At 44.0% G+C, this 18,587-nt stretch overlaps 1 protein-coding gene across 1 annotated transcript in view; it reads left to right on the top strand.

The window, feature by feature from the left end:
- PRKX (protein kinase X-linked) overlaps positions 1–18,587 on the top strand; it is a 125,966-nt gene that overhangs the window by 91,072 nt on the left and 16,307 nt on the right. The window contains exons 4-5 of the mRNA XM_044284049.1: positions 11,581–11,700; positions 16,196–16,291. Of these exons, the coding sequence (XP_044139984.1) occupies positions 11,581–11,700; positions 16,196–16,291 (216 nt within the window). The remainder of the gene's footprint in view (positions 1–11,580; positions 11,701–16,195; positions 16,292–18,587) is intronic.

Here is an 18,587-nt window from a genome sequence, read left to right as displayed (position 1 = left end):
TCCGCCCTCTGAGGCAGTTTGGTTGATTACGCTCCAACTGCGCAAATCCAGTGGAGTACATCTGAAGGGATTCCCATTCCGCCCTCCGGGCCGTTTGGTTGATAATGCTCCAACTGCATACATCCAGTGGGGTACATCTGGAGGATCCCAATCCGCCCTCTGAGGTCGTTTGGTTGATTATGCTCCAACTGCGCAAATCCAGTGGAGTACATCTGAGGGATTCCCATTCCGCCCTCTGGGCCGTTTGGTTGATAATGCTCCAACTACGTAAATCCAGTGGAGTACATCCGAAGGGTCCCCAATCCGCCCTCCGGGCCGTTTGGTTGATCATGCTCCAACTGCATAAATCCAGTGGGGTACATTTGGAGGATCCCAATCCGCCCTCTGAGGCCGGTGGGTTAATGGTGCTACAACTGCGCAAAAATCCAGTTGAGGACAACTGAAACTTCCCATCCACCCTCCGGGGGCGTCTGTTTGAGTTTCTCCTCCTGCGCAACTCAGCGGAGGACCTCTGGAAGTTCCCAATCCACCCTCCTGGGTCGTTTGGTTAATAGAGCACCGTCTGCGCAATCGGTGAGCAGACCTTTAGTTCCATTCCACCTCCGGGGTAGTTTGGTTCTTATATCAACACCGCCACAGCCTGCAACAGCCATGGGCTAGAGGCTGAGAGGTGGAACTGCGCACGTGTGGGCCGAAGCAGGACAGTTATTCGGACTCCGACATGAATCCGGATTATTTTTCCTAGATTACGTCCGTGCTAACCGGTTCTGGTGTAGCGTTAACCCCTTCCTTAGGCACCATTTACTCTTCTACTAGATACAGTGCTTAATTTGGGTATTACCTCCTTCCTGAGGTGGACTGACCTCACTAGCATTAGCCTCAATGCCAGCCATAGGTGCCCCTCGTTCTGTGAGTGGCGGAATTGAAGTTCCACTGAGCTCAGTATAGTCAGCGTACATTAACCTTTTGTATAGGTGGCATTATGGCATTCTCACTGCTGTCGCAGTGTTTACGTACGCATTACCCCCTTACTGGGGTAGGATGATGGCACTTCCCACAGAGTACAGAACTCGTCATTTGCAAGTTCCTGCTAGGTGCGTTACCCCCTTCGATGGGTGTTGTATTTGCACTACCTCGGGTTACTGTACTTACTGGATATGTTACTCCCGATCATAGGTAAAGCGTTGGCACTGCCACTGGGCGCAGTGTTTGACGTAGATTTTTCCCCCTCCATTGAGTGGGTAATTACACTTCCGTAGATCGCGGTTCTGACTATCTCGCTACCCCCTTCCCTAACCGGGGGTTTGCGCTTCCGTTGGTCTCCCATTTGCCATCACATACTTCCTAGGGCATTACGCTCTACAAACGATCCAGTTACGGGGGAATCACTATGCCTCTTTGCATGCTGTATTTCAGCTACGCCACGACTCTAGATGCCTTGGTTTCTTTCACAGGTGGTCTGTGGCAACAGTCGGTACCGCTGGTGCCTGATATTCTCCATCTAGTGGCATATGGATTCTGCCACTGGATACTATGGATACTCTCATATTGTATCCCTTTTTCTTCATGCACTTATTGGACACAAGATTGTGGCCTTTGTGCTCTAAGGGGGTCACCAGCCTTGTGTGTCCTAGAGACTCCCTATCCCTATGAGCCTCCACCGTTTCATGTCAATCACACTGCACAGAGTACTGTGGTCAAGATCCAGCAAGCCGAATATTCCACCGACTCCGGGTGCTTCGTCCACCACTCATCCTTGTCTGGGTGAGGGCGTTATGCTGGCAATCTGCAGTGGCTACTACAACGGCTTCTCCTTCGCAGGGTAGTCTTCATGCTAGGGCTAGATGCTCCTAATCGCTGTAGCGAGACGGCCCCCCTCAGGTAGGGGTTCTGCCCTGGTACTAATTCGGCAGTTGCTCCTATTCAGCGCCCTTGTCTGGTGGAGGGTTTAAGGTTAGCTCTACTGGCTGGGCCAGCTTGATACCAGCACTTCTACTGAATGTCCTCAGGCCTTCCCCTCATGTCCACTCTGGCGGAGCATGCGGTAGCCCCTTCCGCACAAGGGGTGTTTGAGTCACCACTACATGCTGAGGTTCCTTCTGCACAGTTCTTTCGTCAGGCAACGGATTCCTCTAACAAGAGTTTCAGTGACCTCTACGGTGTGGCCTACTCCTCGGCTGGAGTATGGCGTGAGCATTACTCTTGGGGCTTCCCTTGTAGGGCCTCCCTTCAGGCGGAGGATCGCATCACCACTGGACGCTGTGGAGCTCCAGTCTCACATGGGAATGGGCTTTAGTTCTGGCCTCTTTCTGGTTTACTACCAATGGGGGTCCGTGGCTCTGACAACTGTTGTCCTTCTGCCACATCCAATCCATATCCATATGTTTGAGAGAGGCTCTAGATGTGAGCCGAAACGCGTCACAGTGTTGTATGTGACCAATAGAGACATCATCTTTTGTTGAAGACTACAATGAGTGCCGGTCCTCTTCATTATTATTGTTGACTATTGTCCTTCTGTCGTCGGCTCGGAGATGGCGATGGTGTAGTTACCATGGCTGATCAGCACCTACCTTTTGAGTGCGTTCTACTGAGTAGATCAGTCCCTACGGCACTCGTCAACACTAGATTGCCGTTCTAAGCGGGACCTGGATTCTAGTAGTCATACCGTAACGCCATTGGTGCTACCTCTCTTCAGATGTCAGTGATATCGCCTCAAGCCAATGGTGGTTGTTCATTCACTGCTCATTCCGGGTGTTGACTGAGAGCCTTCCCAAGACGGGTAGAGCGGGTGTCTGTTACGACGTTCCCCGCTAGTAGGGGTTTCGTCCCCGGTACGGATCACACGTTTCCTTTCCGGTCTCCCCTCGTGGTGGATGACTGATCTCCTTATCCTCCTGTCTAGCTGACCAGTAGTCGTGGGTTGTACGGCTCTGGAAGCCCATCTCTATTTTTTCACGGACCCAGGGTTCCTCGGGTATGGTGGAGGCGTTGGACGTCGTAGTCGAACTTCACCCGACAAGAGTATTTCTCTCATCTTTGTTCCACTCATCTGCCCTTCCAGGCAGCGTTGCCGCTTTGTTGAAATATGGTCACTGACGGGGCTTCCCATCACTGGCGGTGCTCTCGTTGGCTTTACTTTGCCTTTCCCGTGGGGCATTGATACTTTGGCCTGCAGTGGGGCACGCCTGGCTCAGGCGTTTGTTTCTTAGTGATTCTCAGGCAGTTTCTCTCACTAGAAATCTACCAATATTCCGCTCCCTAGGGGGTGTTCTCTGGGCCAGAGGTGAATCCTACGGACTTGGCCTTTTTAGTTCTGCTTCCACAGCTGCGGCCAGGAGCCAGCTGTTTGGTGGCGCTATTTTTTATTTTTATTTCTTTCTCTGAATTGATTTGCCTTCTTGTACGTACTTTTTTCTTTGAGTATGGCATAGGGCAGTGTTCCGTCCAGGATCCTCTTTTTTCGCAGAAGGTGGTCGCCTTTCCACGCCTTGCAGACATGGGTTTCTCTTCTTTCTCCCTCGTAGTACATGGACCGGGCTCTCCATCAGCCACGTGATTTGGCCTCTGAACTTGCTTGTCCTTGTCTAGCGCTTACAGCCCTACGGACTTCTACCAATTCTTATCTTGGGGTCCTTGTCAAGGCTGACTGCCTCCAAGGGATGTTTTCCAGATAGATCCGTTCAACAGTTGCTCGGGCATGCGCCCTCGGGTAGGCAACGCCCAGCTGAGTCTTGGCCCACCCGACCAGCGGTCGGCGTTTCTCGGGTCCATCTCCTCCATGCAGTAGCTTCCAGTGTGGAAGGCGGTATCTTGGTCTTCCGGGCACACGTTCATCAAGTCTTACCGGGTGCCTTCCTAGGCGCCGGCGGGTACTGTTCCAAGCAGCAAATTCTTGTAGGCGGCAGTGAGTTACGCATCCTCGAGGGCGTTTCTTTCTCCATGGGCATGTGATTTGTTCCCTCCCCGTGGACTGCTTTAGGACGTCCCACGGTCCTGTGTCCCCCAATGATACCAGCGAGAAAACGAGATTTTTGTGAAACTCACCTGTAAAATCTCTTTCTCGCGTGGTTCATTGGGGGACACAGCTCCCACCCAGTAATTTCTGTTTGCTGTGATTGTTGGCGGTTGTGGAGCCAGTATGGCCCCAGTTCTGGTTTGCTCCGGCTGGCGTTGGTCATTTGTTGGTTGTTTACCGTATGGTTATTTTTTTCCTACTCCTATGGCTTGGGCACAAACTGATATGCTCTCTCCAGGCTGGAGGGGGTATAGCCTGCAGGGGAGGAGTTATCACTTTTCAGCCTAGTGTCGCCTCCTAGTGGCAGCAGCAAGCTATACCCACGGTCCTGTGTCCCCCAATGAACCACGCGAGAAAGAGATTTTACAGGTGAGTTTCACAAAAATCTCGTTTTTTCTAGTGCCGTTTTTTTCTTGTGGTGCGTTTTTTAAGTCCATGCCATTTTTTCCTGCCTTCTGCCATAGACATCCATTGATTTTTGCCCCGCTTTAAAAAAAACTTTTTGTTTTGCATTTTCATGTCTATTTTATTTCCTAGTGGTTTTTATTCTAAGAAGTCAACGGAGGAAGTGTCACATACTTTCCAGTTTAAAAACACTTGGCTCTCTGAAAACAGCCCAAAAAAGTAAACTAGTAGAACGTTATTTGTAAAAAAAAAAAAAAAAAACTCAATAGACACCTGAAAAAGCATGCAATGTGAAAGAACTGAAAAAAAAAAAAAAGGCAAACCAAATTTGTGTGCGAAGGAAGCCCAATCATGACATTAGTAAGATACCCTGCTACATCTTTATGATATTCTGCTCCATGAACGGCCAGGGTCTCTGAAAGGTATGACTGTGTTATGAGTCAGCCCGTGCTGATTGTTTTATGGTTATTGGCCGGTTTATAATCTTTTTATGAGTTTACATAGTAACTGAAAACAGAGACATGACCACAGAGGCTTAGCGGTCATGTGCCACTTAGGGACATGTGACCGCAGAGGCTTAGCGGTCATGTGCCACTTAGGGACATGTGACCGCAGAGGCTTAGCGGTCATGTGCCACTTAGGGACATGTGACCGCAGAGGCTTAGCGGTCATGTGCCACTTAGGGACATGTGACCGCAGAGGCTTAGCGGTCATGTGCCACTTAGGGACATGTGACCGCAGAGGCTTAGCGGTCATGTGCCCCTTAGGGACAAGTGACCGCAGAGGCTTAGCGGTCATGTGCCCCTTAGGGACATGTGACCGCAGAGGCTTAGCGGCCATGTGCCCCTTAGGCACATGTGACCGCAGAGGCTTAGCGGCCATGTGCCACTTAGGGACATGTGACCGCAGAGGCTTAGCGGTCATGTGCCACTTAGGGACATGTGACCGCAGAGGCTTAGCGGTCATGTGCCCCTTAGGGACAAGTGACCGCAGAGGCTTAGCGGTCATGTGCCCCTTAGGGACATGTGACCGCAGAGGCTTAGCGGTCATGTGCCCCTTAGGGACATGTGACCGCAGAGGCTTAGCGGTCATGTGCCCCTTAGGGACATGTGACCGCAGAGGCTTAGCGGTCATGTGCCCCCAGAGGCTTAGCGGTCATATGCCACTTGGGGAAATGCCAACGCTGAGGCCATCTAATGGCTGCGGTGCTCATTATGACCACGACAGGGCATCATCATTTCCGGTATGCCAGGGACTGGAGACAGCAGGGATGGGAGCCCCTGCACTGGAAAATAGGGATTCTCTAGGAGTTGACAATTCTAGAACATCTTAGAACTCAATGTTCTATGTTTTTTCTTATATTCCTAGTCAAAATGTATGAATAAATTGACAACGGGGTGTTACCAGTTGGGGTGTGTCTAATCAGTGCTGCCAATGCCAGACTGTGTAGGGTCATGTCCCTTTGACAAAAGGCATAGTAACCCCCATGTGTCAGTTTATTCACACATTCCTAATGGTTACAGCTGCTCATTAAGGGGTTAAAGCCCTGGATAGATGATCATCAGATAGATATATATATATAGAGAGAGAGAGAGAGCGCTATATATTAGTACTGGGGTCACCCCAGCATGACATTTTAGAATGTGCTATCAGCTTTCATGTATCTGACGTATTTACTTCTGCTGAAGATGTCATTTATAGCCATATCTGTTCAAAATGGTGATGATCACCTGCCCTAGCTAAAAGCGTGAAGGTGCGGACCCGCCCAGCTTCATTGTGGCGTTTAAGAATTATTCAGAATTTGCAACTATCCTGTCGTTTTCAGTTTTTAAGCAATTGCTTAAATCTGCTGAACATACCTTTTTTTTGTGTGAAATAAAATATTCCTGGTAATGTAAGCCATATTGCAATATTATCTTCTACCGCCACCTAGTGGTCAAAAGTGTTTCCTACAATCAGTGGATTTTCCGTAACCAATCTTTTTAAATCGTATTCAATGTTAAAAGGCTAGTTTTTGAAGATAAAACATATTAACAAATGTCTTAGTTTATAGCCGCTGTGTCATTCTGTTTGATTGCAGACTGACAACACTGCTCCGGTCACCGAAGAATCCATTGACTTCAGTGCACCTGACATATGACCGGAGAGGGCTGTACTTCTGCGTAGTCGTGTAGCGTTTTCATTTTAAAGGGTACCTGCTCATAAACCATGCAGTTGCACACTTCTGAGCCATACACGTGGATCTCAAGAAATTAGAATATCATCAAAAAGTGAATTTATTTCAGTAATTTAATTCAAAAAGTGATAGTCAGATACTATAAAGTCAGATTAATCATAGCTATGGACGGGCACACTACATTTGGAGAAACCCAGGGAGATCTTATTTGTACCATTCAAATTCTCCTTTATTAGTTAATAGACAAATTAAAATATTCCAAAATACACAAAATATAACATAAAAAAATAAAATGATTTATATGAATTGTAATCCATTGCTGATACCATACAAATGCCCCCCCTGTCTATTGTGCGGCGACCCGCTTCGTTCTTTTCACTTCCTACACAGTGAGTTCTCCATCTACTGCAAATAATCCAAACTCTGGCATTTACCATCTATAGAAGATAAAAGTGAGCTGAAAACGACACACAATCCCAATGAGTATCTGGTATAGACTAATACTCCGATAGCGGTACAGTTCATAGAAACATAGAATGTGTCGGCAGATAAGAACCATTAGGCCCATCTAGTCTGCCCAATATACTAAGTACTATGGATAACCCCTGGCCCTATCTTATATGAAGGATGGCCTTATGCCTATCCCATGCATGCTTAAACTCCTTCACTGTATTTGCAGCTACCACTTCTGCAGGAAGGCTATTCCATGCATCCACTACTCTCTCAGTAAAGTTCACTGATATCAGTCCACAAATGTTCCGTATCGATTCACTGACTACAAGCCAGCAAACAGCTCCAATAGGTTCTTTATATCAGTTCGCAATTGGGCAACTCGCTGGTCTTTACGTCCTATGTCAGAACACTGAAGGGTCTTTACTCGCTGATCTTTACGTCCTCTGTCCGAACACTGAGGGGTCTTTACTCGCTGGTCTTTACGTCCTCTGTCAGAACACTGAAGGGTCTTTACTCGCTGGTCTTTACGTCCTCTGTCAGAACACTGAGGGGTCTTTACTCGCTGGTCTTTACGTCCTCTGTCAGAACACTGAGGGGTCTTTACTCGCTGGTCTTTACGTCCTCTGTCAGAACACTGAGGGGTCTTTACTCGCTGGTCTTTACGTCCTCTGTCAGAACACTGAAGGGTCTTTACTCGCTGGTCTTTACGTCCTCTGTCAGAACACTGAGGGGTCTTTACTCGCTGTTCCAAGATCCTATACGGAACATTTGTGGACTGATATCAGTGAACTTTACTGAGAGAGTAGTGGATGCATGGAATAGCCTTCCTGCAGAAGTGGTAGCTGCAAATACAGTGAAGGAGTTTAAGCATGCATGGGATAGGCATAAGGCCATCCTTCATATAAGATAGGACCAGGGGCTATCCATAGTATTCAGTATATTGGGCAGACTAGATGGGCCAAATGGTTCTTATCTGCCAACACATTCTATGTTTCTATGAACTATACCGCTATCGGAGTATTAGTCTATACCAGATACTCATTGGGATTGTGTGTTGTTTTTAGCTCACCTTTATCTTCTATGCCATATGCTTGTGTTTACTTCTCTGAAAAGATGGTGAATGCCAGAGTTTGGATTATTTGCAGTAGATGGAGAATTCACTGTGTAGGAAGTGAAAAGAACGAAGCGGGTCGCCGCACAATAGACAGGGGGCATTTGTATGGTATCAGCAATGAATTACAATTCATATAAATCATTTTATTTTTTATATTTTGTGTATTTTAGAATATTTTAATTTGTCTATTAACTAATGAATGAGAGTTTGAATGGTACAAATAAGATCTCCCTGGTTTTCTCCAAATGTAGTGTTGCCTGCCCATAGCCATGATTAATCTGACTTTATCTAGTTGACGCGGTGAGTCACAAGGCCAGAGCACCTTATCCACAGTAAAGAAAGGAGGTCAGCCACTAATCTAAAATATTTCATATATTATAAAGATTTATTACACACAGTGATCTATTTCAAGCCTTTATTTATTTTAATGTTGATGGTTATGGCTTATAGCTAATGTAACCCCAACTTCAGTATCACAGAAAATTAGAATATTTATACAATACCAATTAAAAAAATGATTTTAATACAGAAATGTTGGCCTACTGAGAAGTATGTACAGTATATGCACTCAATACTTGGTCAGGGCTCCTTTTCCATTTACTGCTTCAATGCGGTGTGGCCTGGAGGCAATCACCCTGTGGCACTGCTGAGGTGTTGTGGAAGCCCAGGATGCTACGGTAGATAGAGGCCTTCAGCTTGTCTGCATTGTTGGGTCTGGTGTCTCTCATCTTCCTCTTGACAATACCCTATAGATTCTCTATAGGGTTTACGTCAGGCAAGTTTAGATCTGGCCAGTCAAGCACAATGATACTATGTTTATTAAACCAGGTATTGGTACTTTTGGCAGTATGGGCAGGTGCCAAGTCCAGCTGGAAAATGAAACCGGCATCTCTATAAAGCTTGTCAGCAGAGGGGAGCATGAAGTGCTCTAAATCTTCCTGGTAGATGACTGCTCTGACTTTGGACTTGATATAACACAGTGGACCAACATCAGCAGAAGACATGACTCCCCAAATCATCACTGATTTGTCGAAACTTCACGCTGGAACTCAAGCAACTTGGATTATGTGCCTCGCCACTCTAGGATCTTGATTTGCAAATAAAATGCACAATTAACTTTCATCTAAAAACAGGTGCTGGGTCCTCGAGATAGAAAGCGAGTGAGAGATGCACTTTTTGTAGCTGTTTTCTGTTTTGAGACCTTCTTGTATCAACTCAAAATGTCCATGTAGGGTATTTGAAAATGTATTTTCCAAAACCAGACAGAATTTTTATTTCCAAAGAATTTTACCATATCTGTACTTTACACCAGGAGCGCACCACTGTATCACTGTGCCTGATTGGCCAGCAAACTCACCTGACCTAAACCCTATAGAGAATCTGTGGGATATTGTCAGGAGGAAGATGAGACACCAGACCCAACAATGCAGACAAGCTGAAGACCACTATCAAAGCAACCTGGACTTCTATAACACCTCAACAGTGCCACATTAATTCATGCAAAATGAGCCCCAACCAAGTATTGAGTGCATACACTGTATATACTTTTCAGTAGGCCAACATTTGTGAATGAAAAAAAATGTTTTACTTGGTCTTATATAATATTTATATTTTCTGAGATACTGACTTTTGGGCTTTCATTAGCTGTAAGCCATAAGCATCAACATTAAAAGAAAAAAACTTGAACTAGATCACTCTTTTGTCTAATGAATCTTTATAATATATGTTTCACTTTTTTAATTTAATTGCTGAACTAAATTAACTTTTCGATGATATTCTAATTTATTGAGCTGCAACTGTTTCTTATTTTCTCAGCAAACATGCTGAACGTTCTTAGCCCTAATGTGTATAAATGAACTGCAGGAATAGGCTCTCCCTCATAGATGCTCATTGTGATCTGGGGAATTTCAAAGCCAATTCAACGCCTTGAATCTTTTGTTGAATCGTCTTTTTTTTTTTTTTTATTAAACTTTTTCTTTATTAATTTTCTCAAAAATCAACACTGTATACACTTCAATATAACAAAGAAAGGAGGGACGCAATACATCTTCAAATTCATCTCAAAATGTATAATCTTCTTAGTATACATTAATAATGGAATTCTGGCTGACCACATTCCCCCGTAAATCGGTATCAATCTATATAGGGGCCCGGGCGGTCTACTCATCTCCCTCCTTCCATAAAAAAATAATAAATCCTACCCAATCTACCACCTCCCCTGCCGTTCCCACCCCCCCAGGCCAGGCCTTGGCCGTCGCGAGTGTGCTGGGCGACTCCCAACTCCCCTCCAATCTGATTCTTACTATGCCCACAGACACTGTAGAACATAGAGTGTACTTCCACCTGAGTTTCCCTTGAATTTCCACCTGTAATTCCACCTAAATTTTGTCATATTCGGTCAACAGCTCCACTCCAGCCATTCTCCTTCAGCTATGCCCAATGTTTCTCCCCCCTCCGGTGCATGAGGCAAGTTTAATGTCCTCAAATTCCTTCACTCTGTGCATAAGTCTTTCCCACTCCAATAGGGAAGGAGGCCTGTCCATCATCCATTTCCTGAGTATTAATACCTTAGCCACCAAGAATCCCTTCAACCAGAAATTCTGTACACTTTTCAGTGTTCTAATTTTGCACTCCGGGGGAATTATCCCGAGAATAACAAACTCGATGGTTGGAGGGAGACTATTCTCCGTTAATAACCCCATACCCTGAAGTATACTGTGCCAGAAAGTTTTTAGAGCCGGACAGCTCCAAAGCATATGGACATATCCGGCTGCAGGGTGCAGGCATTTCAGGCAACCATATTCTTTCCCATCTCCCATTTTGGAGAGGAGATCTGGAGTGAGATATAGCCGATTTATTATTTTAAATTGAATCGTCTTTAGTGTAGAACGCAGGTTCTGCTTGTAATCCGACAGTTGGGTTTGAGTATTGAGGCCTCGTGGTGAACGCTTCAATCCTGCCTTTGCTGTGGATTGACACACTGCCCCAACTGGTGGTGTGATGATCTGGGGAGCCATCGCATAGGACAGTCAGTCACCCCTACTAGTGATATGAGGGACACTAACAGCTCAGTAACATGTCCACATGGGTTGCCACGTCAGCAGGGTAACGCTGGACCACACGCAGCAAGGGTTTCCAACGTATGTCTTTGCCAAATTGCAACATTTCCTTGGCCTGCACGGTCAAATGATTTATCGCCATTCGAGAATTTATGGGACCAGCTTCAGCAACCTATAAATGTGCAGGATCTGCACCCTGCTGTCTGTCCTAGACAATCTAAAAAAGTTGGGTGCCAATAGTATTTTGTGCTATTGACGACTTAACCATTTAGTATAGTGTGTGGTCATCTTGTAAATTGTTTCTTAAATATGATGAATAACGGCACAAGGCTGAATCCTTATAATCTTTTCTTTTCAGGACTTGGACGCTGTGTGGTACACCAGAATACCTGGCACCTGAAGTCATACAGAGCAAAGGTCACGGGAGAGCAGTGGACTGGTGGGCACTAGGTATTCTAATATTTGAAATGTTGTCTGGGTAAGTCGTTTTCTTCTAATGCATTTGTAAATGCTGACATATCTTAATAGAAACAATTTGATGTAGGGTAAAATTCTTTCAACCTGCACTGATTGTTTACTCTCCAAAATCCATTTTGACCAAGATAAGGCAAATTATCAACTTCACTTAGATGCAGGTGCTGCCCCTATAAATCTATGGAGACAGGACGGAGCCATTTCAAAGAGACACACAGCCTGAAAGAGACTTTACTGCTGTTTGAAGTATTTTGTTATATTTCCTATATATTTCTGGATTCACAGCTACACTGCTCAGTACCGCTGTATAATGTCCTCCTTTCTGCTGCTTCTGAGGGTGTCTTATAGAAAGATAAAGGAGTATGATCTCTTGTTCTATGTGTGCTGTGTATGCGAGACCTTATAGCAGCCCTCAGAGAAAACTGACAGAGATTAACCACTTCCCTACCACCATCCAACTAAATACATCAGCAGTATGGCCTTTAAATATTGTTATTCACACAGCAGACACCTGGAGCTAATGCCTAGTGATCAGTAATAATGCTCCCCTCATGGGCAATTCTGACCACAGCATCTGAGAGGAGTGCTACGCTCTCGGGGCCCAAACAGCTCCCCAGCACAGTGACCAGGGAAGGCATTTGTTTTCTGTGGTAGCCTTGGTCCCACTGAAGGAGCAGAGGCTACCACAGCAATAGTTCCTATGGAGGAACATAGAAAATCTCCCATAGACTATAGGAGAAGCGGTCTGACGATCGCATGTTCAAGTCCCCTATGGGGACTTTAAAAAAGTGTGGAAAAAACGTAAAAACAAAAAGGTTTTAAAATGTTAATCACCTCTTTCCCGATTTTAAAATAAACAATAAAAAAATAAAGATCATTAGCATTGTTGCATCCCAAAACGTCTGTACTATTAAAATCTAAACGTATTAATCCAGTATGGTGAAGAATTGAATAAAAAGTGATCAAAAAGTCATAAAATTGTGTCAAGATTGCCCACAAAAAATTAGTGGTATTCATAATCTTCACAAATGACTGCTTATTCTGAAAAGTCACCTTAAAGTTTAGGAATGCTTTAAGCTTTACCAACTGACCCATCTACTAAATACAGTTTTATGACAAGGGTATGTACAGTGGATATAAAAAGTCTACACACCCCTGTCAAAATGTCAGGTTTCTGTGCTGTAAAAAAAATGAGACAAAGATAAATCATTTCAGAACTTTTTCCACCTTTTAATGTGACCTATAAACTGTACAATTCAATTGAAAAACAAACTGAAATCTTTTAGGTAGAGGGAAGAAAAAATATTAAAAAAATTAATATGGTTGCATAAGTGTGCACACCTTTAAAGTAATATTTTGTTGAAGCACCTTTTGATTTTATTACAGCACTCGGTCTTTTTGGGTATGAGTCTATCAGCATGGCACATTTTGACTTGGCAAGATTTGACCACTCTTGTTTGCAAAAACACTCCAAATCTGTCAGATTGCGAGGGCATCTCCTGTGCACAGCTCTCTTTAGATCACCCCACAGATTTTCAATCGGCTTCAGGTCTGGGCTCTGGTGAGGCCATTATTTTGTTGATTTGGATGTATGCTTTTGGTTGTTGTCATGCTGAAAGATGAAGTTCCTTTTCATGTTCAGCTTTCTAGCAGAAGCCTCAAGGTTTTGTGCCAATATTGACTGTTATTTGGAACTGTTCATAATTCCCTAATGCCCCAGTTCCAGCTGAAGAAAAACAGCCCAAAAGCATGAACCTGCCACCACCATGCTTCACTGTGGGTATGGTGTTCTTTTGGTGATGTGCAGTGTTGTTTTTGGGCCAAACATATCTTTTGGAATTATGGCCAAAAAGTTCAACCTTGGTTTCATCAGACCACAACACCTTTTCCCACATGCTTTAGGGAGACTTCAGATGTGTTTTTGCAAAATGTAGCCTGGCTTGGATGTTTTTCTTCGTAAGAAAAGGCTTTCGTCTTGCCATTCTACCCCATAGCCCAGACATATGAAGAATACGGGAGATTGTTGTCACTTGTACCACACAGCCAGTACTTGTCAGATATTCCTGCAGCTCCTTTAATGTTGCTGTAGGCCTCTTGGTAACCTCCCAGACCAGTTTTCTTCTCGTCTTTTCATCAATTTTGGAGGGACGTCCAGTTCTTGGTAATGTCACTGTTGTGCCATATTTTCTCCACTTGATGATGACTGTCTTCACTGTGTTCCATGGTCTATCTAATGCCTTGGAAATTCTTTAGTACCCTTCTCCTAACTGATACCTTTTAACAATGAGATCCCTCTGATGCCTTGGAACCTCTCTGTGGATCATGGCTTTTGCTGTGCGATGCGACTAAGAAAACGTCAGGAAAGACCAACTAGGGCAGCTGAACTTTATTTGGGGTTAATCAGAGGCACTATAAATGATGGCAGGTGTATGCTGACTCCTATTTAACATGACTTTGAATGAGGGTGTGCACATTTATGCAACCACATTATTTTATTTATTTTTTGTTTTCTTCCCTCCACCTAAAATATTTCAGTTTGTTTTTCAATTGAGTGGTACAGTTTATAGGTCACATTAAAGGTAAAAAAGTTCTGAAAGGATTTATCTTTGTCTAATTTTTTTTACAGCACAGAAACCTGACATTTTAAGGGATGTGTAGACTTTTTATATCCACTGTAAATTGGTATGTGTTAAGTTCTTTTAAATACGATGTTGTGAAGGTACTGATAAGTGTCTCCTGCCATGATTGATGTAAAAAAATCAGACATCACATAGTACATGACGATCTCTTTCTCACAAAGCTAAAACCAGCCCTGTACCTTACATGGAATCAAAGATCTCCAGATTCCACTTGTTCTGCTAAATTCTCTTCAGACTGGTAGCTCAGGGGTGTGTCCTTCCAATGAAGCTCTTTCACCGTAATGGACACAGCTTCTAACAGTAGATATGGCTGGTGACATTTGAAAATTTAAACTGAGCATGTGTGACCACCTCAGTGAGGTGGACAACAAATAAGGAAAACAACAAACACCAGGTGGCGCTATATAGATATATTTTATCGAATAACTCAGTGGCTATACAAAAAATGTAATTACTTGCAGTTACAAAAGTATTTAGATTCAGGTGCTGGTTCGCGTTCAGTTTTTATCGAGCGGGTGCAATGCGTTTTGAACGCACGTGATAAAAAATTGAGTGTATATAAACAACATCTCTTAGCAACCATCCGTGAAAAACGCATTGCATCCGCAATCCGATTTTGACGTAGCTCTATTCACTTCTATATGGCCCACGTTGCGTGAAAATCGCAGAATATAGAAAATGCTGCGATTTTTCACGCAACACACAGGTTAAAACCAACGCACATGTACACAGCCGAAATCACGCATTGCACCTGCGCGGAATACTCCTTGTGTGAAAGGGGCCTTAGACATGGATATCAGCTGTATTGAGCAGTTAGATTCCGTTTTCAGGTTTTTAGCTTTCACTTTGAAAGCTTTTTCAGGGTGGAGTGCCTAAATCATATGTAATAAGGGTTATAGATATTATGGTTAGAGAAGAGGGGAGGCACAGGTACATCTTTAGCTGCATATTGCATGCAGATGATGCTAATGTATTACAGCTGGGTGTAGTAATTCCTTCCCGTCACAGTGTGCTTACATGTAGAAGAAGCATAGCCACAGTCAATGATTGGACGGAAGGCATACAGACCTGCTAATAATGGAGGTCAAACACTGGAAAACTGCAATGTTACTAACAGATGTCTTGATTGTGGGAAAGGGCAAAATGTAAAAAGTGCACTTATACACTTGACGTCAGCATGTGTTTTTCTGCATAGTATGGGGTCGGCTCTTAGTATATTGAATCTTGCCATTGATTTAAAAAAAAAATAATAAGAATAATTTTTTTCTTTGTTTTATTTTCTACCAAGTAAAGAACAAATTTGTGTGTATTTAATGTATTTTCACTTGTATTTGATATTTCAGCCAGAAAGCTGTAATATAACCATGTCCATTCCTGAAAGTTAAATGTTGTTATATTTTTTTCTGATAGAAAGTTTTTATTCCCTTTCTGTTTTTATATCCTCCCTTTACATATCTTTAGCACAGGGCAGCTGTAGCCATTGATCTGCTGTGAGGTGGAATACCGGGCTCGGCCAATACCAAAACTTCAGAACGACACTTCCCAACAGTCCCGATTTTTCCAGGGACTGTCCCTAATTTTCAGAGACAGTCTCTGCAAATTTAGGCTGTCCCAGGCCTTAAATGGGTTGGGGATTATACAAGCCCAACCCATAAGTAGGCAGTCCTGACCAGTTTGCGGGACGTTTCATGGGGCAGGGGTTAGATGCAGAGCTGTGTCTGGTAAACCGTGAGGGTTTACAGAACACCCAGGAGTAGCATGACCCTTTTAATCTATTGATTATTAGGGATGCCAATGGTTGGACCACAACCACTTTGTGTTACTGTTTCTTACAATGATTATTTTATTGTGTTTTCATAGGTTCCCCCCGTTTTTTGACGACAATCCCTTTGGAATATATCAGAAAATTCTGGCCGGCAAGATCGATTTTCCTAGACATTTAGATTTATATGTGAAGTAAGTCTTCTTTACATTGTTATAATTTGTTCATTTATACAATGGATATGAGTGGATTATAATGCATAGGAAACTAATAGCAATATTTTTTTCTCGTGGTCAGAAAAATATACATAAGCTAAGCAAGTTTGAGGCAAAAAATATATATTTACTCATTTCCCTAGTTCTTTTCTGGCCCTTTGTTGACATGCAGTTGCAGAGCTGTGTGTGAAGGGGGGGGGGGGGGGGTGGTAACAGCAATTTGCTTCATTAATATGACTGCCTTAATATCAACAAAGACTGCCTTTCCCCTCTACCTGCTCTGCAAAGGGAGTGAATAAAATTGCTGCCCTGTCTGCAGTCTGACTGTTGGGATGCTCATGTTGTAAGTGTGGGACTACGAGTCCCCGCTGTACAGTGACATTGCTGATAGACACAGTATCTTCTGCCTACCTGTTCTTTTGCAATGCTGTGCAGCCAGCAGAAGAGTACAGAGGAGAGAACTCCTCCAGTCTTTGTTAGCTCTGTGTTTGCAGGGTGAGGAGGGAGGGAAAATCCTGTGCCCAGAATTTGTCTCTTCACTGCCTGGAGAACAGGAAACCCTGCAGCTGCTCAGTACCTGAGGAAGAGCCTACAGCTGCTGATGGTAGAAGGGGTTAAACTTTGCTGAAGAATCTAGTGGGAGGAGAGACACAGGGCAGATGGCAGTGCAGGGGTGTGTGGCTTGTCTCTCCAACCAGCACAGCCTTCACAGTGACACTCCTTGCACAGAGGCAGCCCTGCTCCTCCTGCTTCCTCAGAACCTCATCAGAGCAGAGAAGGAAGCGGACATCACAGGTCATGTGACCCTCAGCTAACTAGGGCCACTGTAGATGAAGGAAGTAAATTGAAAACCCCTAACATTTGCTTAGTTAGAAGCATACAAAGTACAAAACGATAACTTGGACAACCCCTGTAAGCCTAGTTTTGGAGCACGTAGACATTAGTGCTCTATTGATAATTTTTGTACATGTAGCCTATACAACCTTTGTTCCAGAAAAGGAAATAGACAAATGATGTCAATGACATTTACAAGTTCCTTTTGGAAATCAGTGTTGATCTGAGATGTCCTATTCTTAGGCTACTTTCACACTCGCGTTTGGGACAGATCAGTCATGGATCTGCACAGACGGATCCGTTCAGATAATACAAACGTCTGCATCCGTTCAGAACGGATCCGTTTGTATTCTCTATAACATAGCCAAGACAGATCCGTCTTGAACACCATTGAGGCTGGGTTCACACCTGAGCGTTTTACAGCGCGTTCCTACGTGCTGTAAAACGCTCAACAGGCAAGAACCAATGATTCCCTATGGGCATGGTTCTCAACTGAGCGTTTTACAGCGCGTACGAAGGCGCTGTAAAACGCCCTACACCCCAAGAAGTACAGGAGCTTCTTTGGGGCGTAATGTCGTGCGTTCCCGCACATAGACTTCCGGGAACGCGCAACAATGGGCGTTTGCTTGTGAACCTCCCTGAACGGATCTCGCAAATGGATAGCCAAAACGCCAGTGTTAAAGTAGCCTAACATGTATCTATAATACACCAGAAGATCCTTGTAGACACAGATTAGGCAAAATGTAAAGGATGTTGTGTGTATGGGATGTAGCAGATATAAGGATTCCTTACGTTTCCACGCTTGGATGTTTAGTCTTGGCATGCTCTGCACAAGCATGCCTGTGATAAGAACATGAATTGTACGTTTTTTGTTCTTTAGACTTTATATAAACATTACATTAGTACGTGGCATGGAGCCTCTTCTGTTCTATTGCCAGTAGGGTTTCTGAACTCGGAAAAAAAGGTTCAGCACATCACCGTAGATCAAGACTTTAAAAACGGGAAATCAATAGCAGCATTTACACTAGATATCTGGTTTGAATTTTGTTTTTCCATCTAATGATTTAAATGATGTCCCACGAGAGCCTTTTAGGAATTAATCAGAAACATTATAGCATCAGGCTTTGAATGAAGTCATGTGTTTCTGGGTCAGTAAGTGGTTGAGCTGCTCATCATTGTGGGTCAGTTGTACTCCAGTTCTCCTGTTATTAGCATTTGTGTACAGCAAGCATATCATTATACAGTCCTTTTCATAGAGTGGCTAAGGCAATCATGGAACTGTGCCTACATGATGCATGCATGCGGACAATACCTATCCTGTACATCACTGCAGGGGGCTTCCATGACCCATGGGAATCTAAGGCTCCTAGTTTGTCTTATGTGAATATTTTACTCTGTAAATGCTTATAAACACTTTTTAATAATATTCTGAAGGAATAGC

Source organism: Bufo gargarizans, chromosome 3 (genome assembly GCF_014858855.1).
Source record: "Bufo gargarizans isolate SCDJY-AF-19 chromosome 3, ASM1485885v1, whole genome shotgun sequence".
Taxonomy (NCBI): Eukaryota; Metazoa; Chordata; class Amphibia; order Anura; family Bufonidae; genus Bufo; species Bufo gargarizans.
The sequence above is the reverse complement of the archived record's forward strand: the minus strand, read 5'-3'. Positions and strand labels throughout refer to the sequence as shown.